Here is a 15,403-nt window from a genome sequence, read left to right as displayed (position 1 = left end):
AACAGAACTCTACATGCATCAAAAGAACAGCGTACAGATTTGATTAACTTCTGTGGGAAAAGCATTAGAGCCTGGCTGAAGAAATACAGACCGGTAATTCCTCACCTGATAAATATTTGTACCAGCACCATTGCAGTCCCTACAGCTCTACACTTCTTGCTTAGTACCGCCTGCTGTAGCTTCTCCTTCAACACGTTACTCGTAACTCTAAGACACTTTAAGATAAATTACTCGGGAAACACACGTTACAGTCACCAGACCAAATGCGCACAGGCGTAGGCTGCGCAACCTCGATTTCTTCCCTTCGCGTGACCAGATGCAAGCATTTAAGCGCAAGCATTAAAAAACCAGCACGACAAAATACAGCACATCAACCCCAGCTGCCCGTCACAAGAGGCTGCAAGCCGCCTTCCGGCACGCCCCGCCCCGCTGCTGACGTTGGGGCGGGGCGGCAGCGGCAGCCATGGCGGCGGCCGTGGTTCCGCAGACGGACAGGTAGGAGCGTGGAGGCGGCGGTGGGGGCAGCGCGTCTCCCCGCTCCCAGCCCGCCGCGGCCTGAGCGCCGCTGCGGGGTGAGGGCGGCGCGGCGGGGCGTGCTGCAGCCTGACCTCTTCCTCTGCTTCCGCACAGCATTCGCAGGGCCGTGCTGCTGCTCAACGCCGTGGATTCGGGTCGGTTCCCGCGCCTGCTGTCCCGCTTGCTGCAGAGATTGCATCTGAAGGTGGGCGGCGCGGTTCGGAACCGTTCTGCCGATGTGTTTGTCACCTTTGCCGATCATTTATATGCTTGTTTGCTTGTTTTTCATTTATGCGTTAGGCATAAAAGCAGTTTGGTATCGCTGCGTCGTCCCGAAACGTCAAAGGGAATTTAAATGTGGAACTGTAAGAGAAATGATTAAACACAAGTGCTTTTGTTGAGGATTTCTTTCAGCTGTACTCTTGAGATCGCGTTGCATATCCCTTTGTTCTGTGTTTGCTGAAACACGAAGTTTGCATTATGCTCACGCGCAGGCTGGCACTAGGGCAGCGCAGGGTGGGAGCAGCACAGGTAGGACTATGAGCTTGTTTGTGGCTGCAGCTCAGGGACTGCGAGGGTTCTTTCTTAACTTAATTCTGTTTCTGATTTTCTCCCGTCCACAATTGCTGGCTTGGATGCTGCTGTTACTGTGGAGAGCTGTCTCAGATATTCTGAGTGGATGCTAGCTCGTTAAGAAAGCATCGCTAAGTTTTTCAGTGCTCAGTACCAGATTAATAGCTTTTAACAGGAGCAAGGTTTGACACGAGTAAGCTGACTTAATGAGCCCCATCTCATGGATCTTCCCATTGCCTTCCCAAAGTACCTGGCCTGGGGATGAAGGCCTTGGAGCCCTTCACTTAATTTACTTTCCTAACAGGGCACATGCCTGGGACTCTGCATCTTCTAAAAGCTGATCGTTCAAGTAACACTTTTGTTTTGATACTGTTCCTGCAGACACTGTGATTGTTGATGTTTTGATGTGATTGCCTTATCTTGTTTATTCTGTCAGCTCAATTGCCTTTTTTTTGGTGAACTCTTCTTATTTGGGCTATTAACTTGTCAAAATGTTGCATTCTTATGCTTGCAGCATAGTAATCGCATTTTAAAGGATGAAAATATCTGCGTTTAAACTACTGTTTAATTTATTACAGTAATCATGACTGCTGTATTTAAAAGTACAGCACACTCACAGTAATTTTCAGTAACGTGGTGTAGAATAGGCTATATTTAAATCCAGCTTTCAAAGCAACGTGCTTTGACTCAAGGCTTTATTTTCTTTACCACAGAACAGTCATTTTTCAAAAGAAGAATCTGCAGTGGAGGAAGCCTACAGAATTAACTACACAGCAGCTTTTGCTTCCTGTTTTCTTTGGAGTCTGATTCAAGCAGTGTGCTTCTTATTTATGGAAGTTTGTTGCACGTGATGATCTGACGCAGTTTTTTAACATGTTGAGAAATGTTTTCTAAGCAGCTCTCAAGCGTAAAGAGAAAGCTTTTTTTTTTTTTTTTGTGGTGTATTTTGAGTGATCCTGATAGAAGCTGCAGTATCTCATAAGAAGTTAAACCTGAATTTCAGTGAGATAAATTAGTGTTTTTTTTTCCTGATGGAAAGGGCTTTATTTTATTTCCAGTTAAGAAAACTAGAGAAACGTAGTGTTTATAAAAATGATGAGAAAGCCTTTTTTTTGGCAGATACATGGTGACTGAACAGAATCAGCAATCAGCAGTAACCTATCTTGTGTTTCAGGCTGAAACCAGCTTCAGTGAAGAGGAGGAAGAAAAACTCCAGATAGCTTTTTCACTGGAAAAGCAAGATCTTCATCTAGTTCTTGAAGCCATATCATTTATTTTGGAGCAAGTACGTTGTTTTTAGCACTATGAATTGATAAATGCTTTTCTTTTATCAGACTGTAGATTTAAAAATACAGATGTCAAGATAGAAAATATTTTGTGGGAAAATGTCTGTGGTATATTACATATGTTTTGAGGGGCATGATTTTCCACTTGTATACTGATTTATATGGAACTCATTGCATTTATGGCGTAATTTTCCAGCCAAGGTAAATACAGGCAATGGAAATTAGCTCTGCGTGACTGTCAGGAGTGTTGCTGCACTTGATGAGGAAGTGTTGTTAATTGTGAGGTATAGCTTTTCCACTTACTTGCAGGTGAACAGGCACACCTGCTATAGCTCTCGTGTCTGAATGATTGGGTGCCTTGTACGAGGAGGATGTTTTCTGCTTCTGCCCTGGGTTGCCACTAAACCACCACTGAGGTGGGAAACGATGGTAAACAAGGTAGCTCAGCAGCTCTGACAGTTGCAGTGTTGCTGCTGCTGCATTTCTGTGCAAGTGCGATAAGTTTTTGTGCATAGGAGGCGCGCTCTGGTGTTAATCAGATGTGCTGTGCTAGGTGACTTGTGTCTTTCTTGCACCTGTCAATTTAATGTTAACTAACCTAGTATATTCCACACTATCAAAAAGAAAGCATAGTCCTGCCTTCATTTCCTATCCACCGAACAGTTAAAAATTGTGGCCAGATCCAAACTGGAATTTTGAATTTTCATCTCACCTGGAAACAACCTCTCTGTTTTGATTCACTTGACTGCTTAATTTGTGTGACATCTACTGGAGATGAGTAGAAAAATTAGAAAAGCATGTCTTAGGACTTACTTTCTAAATAAAAAAACAACCCCAAAACATATTAATTAGTCCAAAGAAGGTTTCTATATGGAATGCATATTGTTTAAAGGCTCTTCTGCGTTTCCACTGATAGCTACTCTTTTTAGAGTTGCTGCTTGTTCTTTCAAAGCATGGCCTTGATAACAGACTTGTGATCTACTGGTGTGTTATAAAAATAAGATTGCTGTGTGGTCTTTGCTGTATGTGGTGTAGTTTGTTTTTTTTTTTAAGGCGTGGAAGAATGATGGAGTCCTGGTGTTTGTTTGTTTGTTTTTGAGTGGTGGGCACCTTATGATAGAGAGTGTTTATCACAGAAATCAGTGCTGTGGCCGCAGTAGCAAACTCACCTTTTCTGCGAAGTACTGTCCCTTCAGAATATTATGTGATTCAGAATATGTGATAGCTTAGCTTTGCTAATAATTTGACAGTATCAAGTGGGAGAAGTTGTTCTTTTTTCATGGTCACAATAGACTTTAAAATGCTTGGGCGCTGCCCACAGTGGAAGCATAGGGAGGTATACTGACTATATGAGGTGCAGTTTGGCCTGGTTCCATGACTAAATGGGGTTGGGGGGCCCATGTCCTGGGAGATGGGGAAGCGTGAAAAGGTAAAAGGTGGTGAGATGGGCCTAAAAAGCCATTGGCAGTTAACTAAGGGAGAAAACTAATTTACAAATCTGATAGTGTAATGCAAGATAACACAATATAATATGGTTGAAATTGAGGTTAAGGAGTCAAATAAAATGAAAGCATGTGTCCAAAACAAAAGGCCTTACTCTAATGCTGTAGGTGAGATGGTTAGGGAGCACGCTGCAGTGACAAGCAAGGAGAAGGGCGCAGTCTCATGACTCTGGAGCAGTTTTAGCTCTCCCTCTGAATGGAAAACAGAAATGGAACAGTGAAAGTCTGCTGGGGGTTGGACCAGATGACCTCTGGAGGCCTCTTCCAGCCCCTACAGTTCTGTGATTCTGTGAGATGTAGTTCTCTTCTCTGAGAGGTACCCTGGAGCTATTGACAGTCTACAGAACTGGACCATTAACTTGTTAACTCCCAGTGCACTGCATGATGTTATGATGTGAAACATCAGTAACAGAAATCGTACAGCCATGATATTCCATACCCTATTCCATATCACCATGTCATGCTTAATATGTATGCAAACAGTAACTAACATGCACTGAACACACATGCCCACACATACATACATGGAATTACTGATTGCACTCCCCAGGCCTGGATGCCTACCTGTGCGACCTACTGTAGGGAACCTGCTTTGGCAGGGGGGTTGGACTCGACGATCTCTGGAGGTCCCTTCCAACCCCTACAGTTCTGTCATTCTGTGATTCTGTATCAAATTCCCTTATGGTGAACATTGAACATCCCCATTTTTCTCCATCACCCACCAAGTGCACCCAGGTCTCTGAATAAAACAGTTCTATGTAGAAGTTTCCCCTTTCCAGAAGCTGGAAGGATCCAAACTGCTTTTTCCCAACATGCTTTTTACATGTACCACAGAGACCTTATCTCCCTCTGCAGTATGTAGGGGGCTCGATTGGGCAGGACTATGTCCATTGATTGGTCCTCTAGTGTTGACTGAACAGGTGGCTTCTGCTAAATGCTTTTCCCAGTGCTTAAATGTTCTGCCACTCATTGCTTTCAACATGGTTTTTAACAATCCATTGTGCATTTACCAGAAGCTGGTACATAATAGGGGATGTGATAAATCCACTCAGTGCTGTGATCTTTGGCCCAAGTCCTTACAGGGGAATTTTTGAAATGAGTCCTATTATCTGACTCAGTTCTTTTGGAGTGCCATGTCACCACAAGACTTATTTCTTGGGACCTAGTATGGTGTTGAGTTTAGTTTGCATATGTAACTTTTCATGGTTTATCTTGAATCATCTGTATTATTGCATTTTGAGTTGTGATTGGGAAAGTTGCACTCTTCCATTTCCTCTGTGAAATGGTTAGGATGAACACAGTGCTTGCAGTCCCGTTGTAGAGCTGCTAGTAAAAAAATCTTGTGTGCACGTGGAGGCCATCTGTAGTATTGTAGAATTGGTTTGGCACAACTTGTGAAACAGTGCTTTAACGATAGTGGTTATTTTTCCTTTAAACAGGCTGTTTATCACAATTTGAAGCCTGCTTCACTGCAACAACAGCTGCAGAGCATCCACCTGGACCAAGACAAAGCTGAGGCATTCGCTAGTGCATGGGCAGCTGCGGGTCAAGAGACAATTGAGAAGTTCAGACAGAGGATTTTGACCCCTCAGAAGGTAATTCTTACTGTTTAAGAGATTAAAGCTATATAGTTGTGTTTTAAAGCAAGGTGTCTAAGATAAAGAATCTGTGACAGCACGGGGTACTGAAAACAAAAAGGGTACATGTCAGTGTAATGAAGTTGTGTTGCCTCAAAGAGGTGGTTATGTGTTAGTTTAGCTGCTATAACTGTTTGAACTATGCAGTGTAATGTGCCATGTCATTTGTGATATGCTTTACACCATATGAACACGCTTTACACGAGGTCATAGGTGTCCAGCTTCTTGGCTTGCCTGTGCCACGTGGGGTGAATAGGTATTGTCTTGGGCCAAAAGTGAAATATGTGGATAATGTGTATATAACTACCAAAACTTATTTTTAATATACTTGAATTAAAATACAAAAAGCAGAGAGCAAGAAAACCATAAAACATGTGGAGTGTTAGGATTTGTGAAACTTGTGCATCAGTTCAGTGGAAGTGGTTGCCATTCCTAGTGAGTTCTCAAGGAGGTCAACTGAGATTCTTGATGAAATATGTCTCTTGCCATGCTGCATCATCGAAAATAGTTGTTCACAAGTGTGTGTACTGACAAAAAAAGAGCGATGACATGAGCAAGGTGTGACTGTTGAGTGATGGATATTTTTCTCAGCTAAGAAAGCGTAGTAAAAATGCATGATCAAATTTTAATTTGAGATGAATGTTTGATTGCAGCTCTGTACATTCCATTTGAAAGTTTGCAGATAACGTGGTTATGTTGTCTGAAAGTAGAGTTGCAAATATACCAAAAAATTCTTGATTTCTTTGGGGGGGAATCTTGATTGCTTTTCTCAAATTCCTGTATCAAAACTGTTGATTTTGAAAAAACAAAGCTGCATACTATATGCCAATACATCAAAATGTGTGAAATTATAACTGTAACTTGAGTTTGCCCTGATTTGTTTCATTTTGAGTGCAGTTACTTTTTGAAATGTAGTACAGATAAGGTGATTTTCACCTTGAGGACACATTAAACTCATTTGAAGGAGAGATAAAATCCACCAAAAATGCTAAATCTGTGAGCCATTTTTAATCATCTTGTTGTGGCACAATTTTTCTCTTTGATTCCATAAAGGACTTGATTTTGCTTCACGAATCCAAAAAAGTCTTTTTGGCATTTCACTCTGACTTTAGCCCCCTTCCTTCAGAAAAGCAAATGATGTCTTTGTAATCAGCATCCGGACTTTTAAGTACTTTATACTTTATTCGTGGGTTAGCTGATGATTTGCATGACGTTATTTGTTTTTAAAGCTTTTGCACAAAATTTTCCTGGATGTACGATGCTGTGGTATTTTATCAAATGTGAGTTGTCAGTGGCAATTGCATAATGTTCTACTAATCTTACAGGTCCATCTTTTTTTTACAGACCATCACCAGGGTGTCTTCAAAAGCTGTACCTGATGTGTTGATGAAGGTTAAAGAAAATTGTTTTAATTTATCTTTTGCTGTTTCAAGTGCATCAGGATATCTAGTTGTCTTTAAATGGCACAGTAGAAGCCATTTCTTCAGTGACATTATGCTAACAGTACCTGTAACGAAAGTGGCAGGCTGAGCTGTCTTTGTAGCATCAATATTTTCATTTATTGCCAAAGCCTTACTTCCCAAATTTCTTGCATTGTGTTTTCCTGTTTCTTTGATTTGCCTGATTCCAGTCTGGTGAGGCAAACTGATTTTAGAAAAATCCATTATTTTATCAGGACAAATTACATGTGCCATGCTTTCCAAACACTGCTTAGTAAACTAGTGTTCATGAAATGATTTTGATTATTATTATTTTTTTTTTTCCAATTAGATTTACTACCTCTTAAGTAGTTTTTATAATGGAGTCTGTTTGATTTTTAACTTTTTTTTTTTTAAATACACAGCCAGCAAGCTGCACACGCTCATGCCATGAGTAATACGCACGGGTTTTGGTGCAGCTGAGTGCATGTAGTGGGTGCAAGAGAGAGAATCAACACTGCAGTGGGCCCTCCCTGTGTGCTGGTTTCAGCCCAGGCAGTGTTGATCACCCAGTACTGTTTGTACTGAGTGATGGGTGCATGCCTGGGGCTGGGCCAGGCCTCTTGATGGAGAGTTGTCCATGGCATGAGGCCGGGTGTGAGCTGCATTGTGAGTTGTGCCAGGCCACGTGCAGGCTGTGGTTTGGACGTGTGGACCTCCTGTAAAGTGTGCTCATGAGCACCGGTAGTGGCCTGGCTTGTCTCATTTCTCTGTCATTAGCGTGTTTCAGGGCATCTGCTGCTTTCAATGTTCTAATCTGGATGATTAAGGAAAGCTTTCATGCTTCAGGTGTGTCTGTTGCCAGTTAAAACTAGGGCACGTGCTGTTGAAGTCTGATCCACTGTGTCTTTAGGCGTAAATGAGCAGGTATAAAATCCTGTTGTTTGCTTGTGATGAGCCTTCAGGGGAGTGTAAATGGAACCTGTGTCAGTGTCAGACATGACCAAATGATTCAACAGAACTGTTGAACATTGACTTAGTTGTTTTTCATTTTTATCTTTTTTTATCTTACTGGGCTAAGATTTGCTTTTTTTTTTAATCCTTTCTGTTACCCAGTTGGTTAGTGAAATGTACATAGAAAATAAATCTGGTAAGGAATACATGGTACTGACAAATAAGAGCATAGTACAAGCAGCTTTTGTTTTTTTAGAAGTATAGGCACATTTTAAGAAGACAAAATCTGTCAGTTGCAGAGGCTAAAGATATTTGTAATTAGGTTACAGCTGATTTTTTTCCAAAGTGTTTGAACTTGATCACGTGGAAAGCTGGGTAATTTTAGGCACGTGTAGATTCAGAAACCGTGGATTCTTAATGTGCAAAGTTCTATTCATTCAGGAAACATAGCAAGTAAATGGCGTATAATGTAAGTATGCAAAAAAAATTACCTGCACATATTTTTGCCTTGTTTTTTTGAAGTAACACTTGTCGATGTCAAGCACGTAAGTCCCAGAGTTTGAACTGTCTGAGGTGCAGTGTGACAAGCATAACTTCCTGTTGAGAGAGGTGAGCACTTTGAAAACCAAGTGAAATCATGGAAGGTTCAAGTTACGGCAGGGGAGATTCAGGCTGGACATGAGGAAGTATTACTTTTCAGAAAGGGTGGTCAGGCACTGGAATGGATGCCCAGGGAGGTGGTGGAATCACCGACCCTGGGGGTGTTCAAGGAAAGACTGGATGTTGTGTTGAGGGACGTGGTTTAGTGGGAGCTATTGGGAATAGGTGAACAGTTGGACTGGGTGATCTTTTAGGTCTTTTCCAACCTTAGTGATTCTATGATTCTATGATAAGGTTACAAGGTGAACTTTTCAGAACACAGCATGTGTGGGCAGATCAGGAGGTGATTCTGAAGATGCTCTGCCAAGCAAATGTCTCAACAGACTTCTCTGACATACTGTTAGGTGATCTTTTTTTTGCTGTTGAATTTTCTACTTTCAAGAAACTAGTACAAAAACCCTTGATAATCATTTATTTGTAATTCTAGCTGTGTCAGAACTTTGTGCCTTTTTTACATTCTGTGACCTCATTGGGGAAAAAACGCTGTTTCTCTACTATGTTATATAATGGAATGACATTTTGGTAGCATGTTACAATTCATACCGAGTTTAAAACTGTCATTTGTAATTATTTGCATACTATAAAAGTAACTGCAAAATTCTATCAATTTCTTTTTTAAAATGTTTGTACTTTTAAAATGAAATTTAAATGTGGGCATCTGCCTCTACAAATGCTTCAAAGAAACGTTGAAAATCTTTTTTTTTTTTTTTTTTTGCTATTCTGGATGGCAAATTGAGTTGCAGCTCGAGGGTGAATGTAGGACTTAAAGTATTGTTTGAGGTTTCAACAGCTTGAATTTACTTCCTCAGTCGGTTTTATAAAACCTTTTAAAACCCTAATCCTTTGGACTTCAGTTTAGTGAAAAACTCTGAAGTTCATGAAAGCTTTTCCTTAGGTGAAGGGTTAAATCAGTTATTTTTTTCTACTAATAAGGCATGTATAGAAAAATATTTAAAAATTGCATGGGAAAGTGAAGGAACTCATGATCTCACTACATGGAATTCATAAGATTACAAGTGCAGTAGATGGCTGCACGATCCCCTCATTTATTTCAATCTGTCTTCTATAAGTAATAGTGAGTTAGCACGTATTTGCTGTGTTGTCTTTAAGAAATTGGGGAAAATATTGTATTAAGATACATTGTTCTAGTAGCTAACTTTCTGTAAATTGTCATAATTACCACTTGACTTTTTAAAAGAAGTTGATACACTGAAAAACCTGGTAAGAGATAGGTTTTAGATGAAATTTGTAACTTGGACTTCAAAATTGATTTTTAGAAATTATATTAGATGTAATTCTCCTTAAGGAACCTAATTATTCATACTCTGCAGTGTGTTTATGGTTAAAACATTATTTTTAGGAGTCGATCCCATAAATGTTCTCCCCATATACGTACTTTGAGTGTGCTTGTTTACATGGCCCTGTGCAAGTTCCTGGTTTGCTCACTTGTCTCACAAAAGGAAGATTTTACATGTGAAAATAAAGTGGTTCGTTTGTCACAACAGTTAGCAATGTGATTGCAAGATAGCTGGGGTTTGAAGGGATGTCTGTAGATCATCTGGTCCATTCCTCATGCTCAGGCATGGCTGCCTGGGGTGGATTGCCCAGGATAGTGTCCAGGCAGCCTTTGAAAATCTGCAAGGAGGGATGCAGGTAGGTTCACTACCTATTTGGGGGAAATGATGTCTTACAGACAATTTCCTTGTGTTTGTATTTTGTTTTTCTTAAACCAGATAGCATTCAGATTCTGTCCTTGTGCAGCACGTGTAGGTGGTAATGCACTGGCTGATAGCTTCATTAAGATTACAGGCCAAATTCAGTTTATTATTAAAACAGAATAAATATTTCCCAGGTGAGGAATATTAATCTCCTCTGTGACATACTGAAAACTGCTCTTAATTGTTAGAAAAAAATGCTCTTTTTTGGGCTGAGGTCTTTGAGTGTTTTTTTGGTGCAGTCTGCTTGGTTGATAGGAGCCCATTGTCCTGAGAGGTGAATAAAAAATGTACAGTTAAAGCTTTATCACCTAATATTATTTATTCTTTTACTTCATCCTTTCATTTTCTTTCACTAATCTGTTTATAGTCAGCCTTCAGCTGCCCAGTATTATTAATTATGTATAGTCTACTGTTGCATTAATTAGTTCTTTGAGTCTTTCCTACTATGGTAGTCTCTTTACTACATTATTTCTGCTGGGTGATACATTCCTTATCAGTTGGAATAATGATATTTGTATCAGGGTTTGGTTTTTTTTGTTGTTGTTTAAAGGCATTCTTACTTTGACCTTTAGAATGATAGGAAAGCGATAAGTCTGATCCAGTTTTTAAGGTAACATGTCGGTTCAGACATTAGGACACATTGTTTGGATTAAAATGTATTTATTTGTTTCTCCAAGGAGAAGCAAGCTTTTTGGTGAAGTTCATTCTGAATTCTCATGGCAGTTTTTCATTGATTTCTTTACTTTTCTCTGCTGTTACCCCTCCAAAAAACAAAGCCAGCCAAAATAAAAACCCCATCCTTACTATGTTCTGTATACATTTGTTTTTTGTTGGTTGTTTTTTTTTTTTGCTGCTGTGTAAGTCTGTCTATTCTAACAAGCATGTTGAGCTGTATTCCTCCTAGGCTTCTTGTTTTGGAGAACTGTTTGCAGTATCTCTAAAATATACATAATAAAAAAGGAGTCCTGTGTTTCCAAGCGAGGGGAAGTTTTTTAAGGCATTGAGATAGCCTTACTTAATATAATGGTGTGTGGGAATGCAACTGGTGTAATTACATACCTATAACTCTTCACAGAGCTGTCAGTTCTGTATGTTGATGTCTGTTTGAGGCCTTACAGGAAAAATTCCAAAAGGAATTTTCTCTAAAACTGGTCTTCTTAAGGGCTTTATTTGTAGCATGAATGTGCTCAGCTCCCTCTGTTAGATGCTGGCTGGTCTGTAGAAATGACATTCTGAATGACGTGCATCCTAGGGCGGTTATGACAGAGCAGAAATTTGGGGCTGTGTGTATTTTGGGGGGAAAAAAAATTCATTCTGATATTGGTAAAAAAGCAAAATAAACAGGAATACAGTTTAAGCAGAAATAAGGCATCTATCAGGTTCTGGTTAGTTTTTGCTCCTCTAATTCTTACAGTGACAAGCAGAGGTCACAAGACAGTTTAGTCCCTATGGGTATTGTCACAGTGAATTGTGAGGCAACTTGCATGATACAATGCCATCATAGATAGTGGCAAAAAGAAATCAACTGATGAAAGATGAAATAAAGGCTTGGTTTTATGCCTTCTGAGATTTATTTTGAAAGCCTGCTACTGCACGGCTGAGTTCCTTTAATCTTGTGCTCATTGTTACTGTTACTGTGTACTTTAATAATGTACAGTTTCTTAGCTGCTGTTACTTGAGGATTTTTTTTAATGAGATTTTTTCCTATCTATCTTACCCTCTTCTTTTTCTCTACAAAGTAGGTGCAAATGATAAGGGACAGGAGATAACATTTTGAGAACATTTAGAAACATCTGAAACAATTGCTCTATTTCTGTGCACAATATAGCCATTTTAAGTTGGAACGAAATGCTGTGCTGATCGCATTTAGCATCTTGTGTAATGCAGACTATGATTTTTTCCATTAGTATGTAAAAATTCTTGAAAAAGATGGTCTGGTTATGATTTCCAGGCATGAAATGACAGGTAACTTCTGGTGTATCTTTGTCGCTAATAAAAATGGGCCTTATAACTGTTTAAAAGCTGCCTGACTTCATTTTACCACCAGAAGTTTTTGCTATATATTCTTCTGCTAGGCAGAAGAGTCAGTCAGCTATTTTTTTCCATTTGGACACTTCTGGTGTGTACTTTTACTGCTCCTCTGAACTTGGAGGGGGGGTTTTCCTCTTTAGATTGCTTATGTCAGAGCTATAAATCACCCACTTTCAAATAGTATTGGTTACTTATTCCTAACAATATAGCAGTTGAAGCTTGGAGTTTGCAATCTTAAATTATCTGTATTTACTTTAGACTATTACAATAGACTTTAAATTAATAGAGTTCCAGCATTGATGTAGTGAAGCTGCTGTGTGTAAACTGATGTAATGCTGTTATGGATGTACTAGATTTGGTAGACATAGATGAGTAGAGTGTAACTGAAAAATACTGGTATTTCCTGTGTATTAATTTGACTTTGAATGGAAAAAGCTGTATAAAAACAAGCAAGAGCACCTCTCCTTCAGGATACAAAAGGCGTAATCTCCTGTTCAGTAATACCTAAGGTGTCAAATATTATTATATCACTTGGAACAGACAGACTTCTCAAAATAAGGATTATGGTATTTGAAAATCAGACAGGTGGAGCTATCTACCAGCAGAGCATGAAACTAATTTCTGTATTACTTCAGCCATCCTATTTTTTTTTACAGTAGCTTGTGTTCCATAGAAGATTGGCATTTTCTGTGATACCTGTGAGGAATGAGTCAATCAGACGTTTTTATGGCATTCTGTGATGTGGTTTAAAGCAAAGCAAAACAAAAAGCACCACCTCCCTCATCCCCAAACAAGTCAAACAAACCATCAAAAACTCGTGGAAACGAAGCCAATTACACTGCTTTAGGCTGTCCTCAAATTAATCAGCTTGTCTGTGGGAAAAAATGGGGAAAAAAATAATGATAGGTGCGTGTGAACTACGATGAATGGGCTGAGTGTTGACTCAGTGTAAGGAGACATGAATGTTTTCATCTGTGCAATTTGAAAGCTGTATTCTGTGCCACGTGAAGCTGCGTGTAACCACAGATCTCCTTGTTAATCAAATCCTTTAGCATTGCTAAGGCTACAGAAGAAACAGTACTGTTGGAAGTGCTCAGATCTGTGCCAAGACTTGGGTTTTCAGAAAGAAAGTCAAGATTTGTTTTCAGTTGTGCTCAGGTTAGAAGCCAATTGGACTGTAGTGGTTGGTGCCTTATGAACTGGATGAACAATGATAGCATCACACCACAGTTTTGTTAGTAAACTGTTCTTCTCAGTCTCAGCAATGTGATCAGTTTCTTTCAAGATTGCTCTTACTGGCTCTTGATGCTGCAGACAGCAAGAGCAGTTTGTTTTAAAATTCTCGTCAATACAAATCACTCAGGTTTTGAGAGGCCCTTGACAGCTCTAGGCTAATGAAAATTGTTTGCTGTCTTGAAAAGGCACACGTTACTGGGACTTTTGGTTGTTCTTTTAAAAAAAAAAATCAAACAGAAAAACTAAAAGCCAACAGACAATTAAAATCTTCCTTTCGTATAGCAATGGAGAGCAGTGTTCAGTGTGATTCTTCAAATATCACAGCACCAAAATTACTGAACAATCACGTAGTTGATTAGTAAACCTTACCAGGAGTAATGTGAGGAACCTTTGGGCAGCAGTGCCAAGAAGTGAAGTGTTTGTGCCACGTCAGTGAGTTCTGATGGTAGCATTGCTGATTTTTTTTTTTTTTGTCATTTCCATAATTATTTGTTGTGCTGTTGTGTGACCTTCTGAAAGCTTCACCCTCTAGAAGCAAGTAATTTATATAAAAATTTAGGTTTCCCATTTAAAATTAGAAGTCTCTGTGGGTGCAGGGGAAGGCAGGAGAAGTTATTTCAGGATATCTCAAAAGCTCAAAATTGAAAAGTATCCTCTTTTCTTCCTGAAATATGGGTATTCAAACAGCTCTTTTACACACTCTGTCCTTAAAAATACTGGCTCCACTCCACACGTTTAGAATGGCAGAAATTGGAAGTACAGGGATGATCTTCAGATCATTGTGTTCTCTGTAATTCTGCTTCCACTTAAAGTTCTCCCTTCTTTTTCCCTCATTACTTCCACTTACATTCCTTTCCCCGATTAAAGTCCTTAACAATGTTCTACTTTCATAGTGAGGTTGTTTCTCAGTCTCCTTTTTTTCAGTTCTGAAGTTGTTGCCCTACAGTGTGCCTGTTTTGAATATTGCTTTCTCACTCTAAGGGCATTGATTCTGATAGGCTATTTTTTGCAAAGTGGTTTGTTTTCTCCTTGATATCCTTAGCCTGAAATCTTTTGCCAGTGAACATCCATTTGATTTATCATTAAATAGTTGAAGATACGTATCCATATATAATTGAGAAAGGAGAAGTATTTTCATTTTAAACAGCCAATGTAGAAACTCGTTATGCTGATCAGATCGCTTGAATTTCTTCTTTGTTTCAGTTTTCATTCGTAGTGATGTGTGTGGGCAGTCAGCAATGAAAGATGAAGGGTCAGATGCTCTTACATTCAGTAGCTGTCAGCTAGCTGTTGCGGATCAGTCCCTGGCACAGGTGTAGGTGGCCATAGAGAAGCAGTGTGTTTGTGAGGAGTGCACTGCTTGTTGAGCTTTTTCTGTGGCTCATGCTAACCACTGGAGGGGAGGGTGTTGTTGCTAAGTTCTTCTGTACCCATTAGTCTTGTCTGTTAATGATATCTTCAGAAGCCCAGACGGAAAAGAAATACAAGTGGGAAGCGTTGTCCTATCTTTGTTGCTCTGAATCTTTTGCGGTGGTGTTCATGGGGCAGATCTGGAGGATTTTCATTTGTGCTTGCTCATCTTTTTATTTACTATCTAGCTTTTTTTCCCTTCCTTTTTTTTTCCAGCCTGCACCTGTTGTTTTTTGTTTCCTGAATACAACCTTCTGATTAAATAATTGTCAGAGATACCAAGTGAGAGCATACAGAGCAAAAAAGTGCATTTTCAACAGTGTTTAATGTTGCAGTGACAAGGTAGCTTGCATATTTCTAAACTGCTGCTTAGAAATTATGAAAAGAAAAAGCTAAAAACATGGTTTTAATTCCCTGCTAGTTCTGAAGAAATTATTCTCCCCTAGCACATACTTTTTGCAT

At 39.5% G+C, this 15,403-nt stretch overlaps 1 protein-coding gene across 3 annotated transcripts in view; it reads left to right on the top strand.

Moving 5' to 3' along the window:
- Nucleotides 1-361: 361 nt before the first annotated feature.
- The window catches only part of COMMD10 (COMM domain containing 10), a 98,129-nt gene continuing 83,087 nt past the window's right edge, over nt 362-15,403 (top strand). For all 3 annotated transcript variants that reach the window (XM_048932101.1, XM_048932102.1, XM_048932103.1), the window contains exons 1-4: nt 362-495; nt 631-721; nt 2,264-2,374; nt 5,317-5,472. In XM_048932101.1, the coding sequence (XP_048788058.1) occupies nt 464-495; nt 631-721; nt 2,264-2,374; nt 5,317-5,472 (390 nt within the window). In that variant the 5' untranslated portion in view covers nt 362-463. The remainder of the gene's footprint in view (nt 496-630; nt 722-2,263; nt 2,375-5,316; nt 5,473-15,403) is intronic.

The sequence above is a fragment of the Lagopus muta genome, chromosome Z (assembly GCF_023343835.1).
Source record: "Lagopus muta isolate bLagMut1 chromosome Z, bLagMut1 primary, whole genome shotgun sequence".
Taxonomy (NCBI): domain Eukaryota; kingdom Metazoa; phylum Chordata; class Aves; order Galliformes; family Phasianidae; genus Lagopus; species Lagopus muta.
Note: the sequence above shows the minus strand (reverse complement) of the source record. Positions and strands in the feature narration are given on the sequence as shown.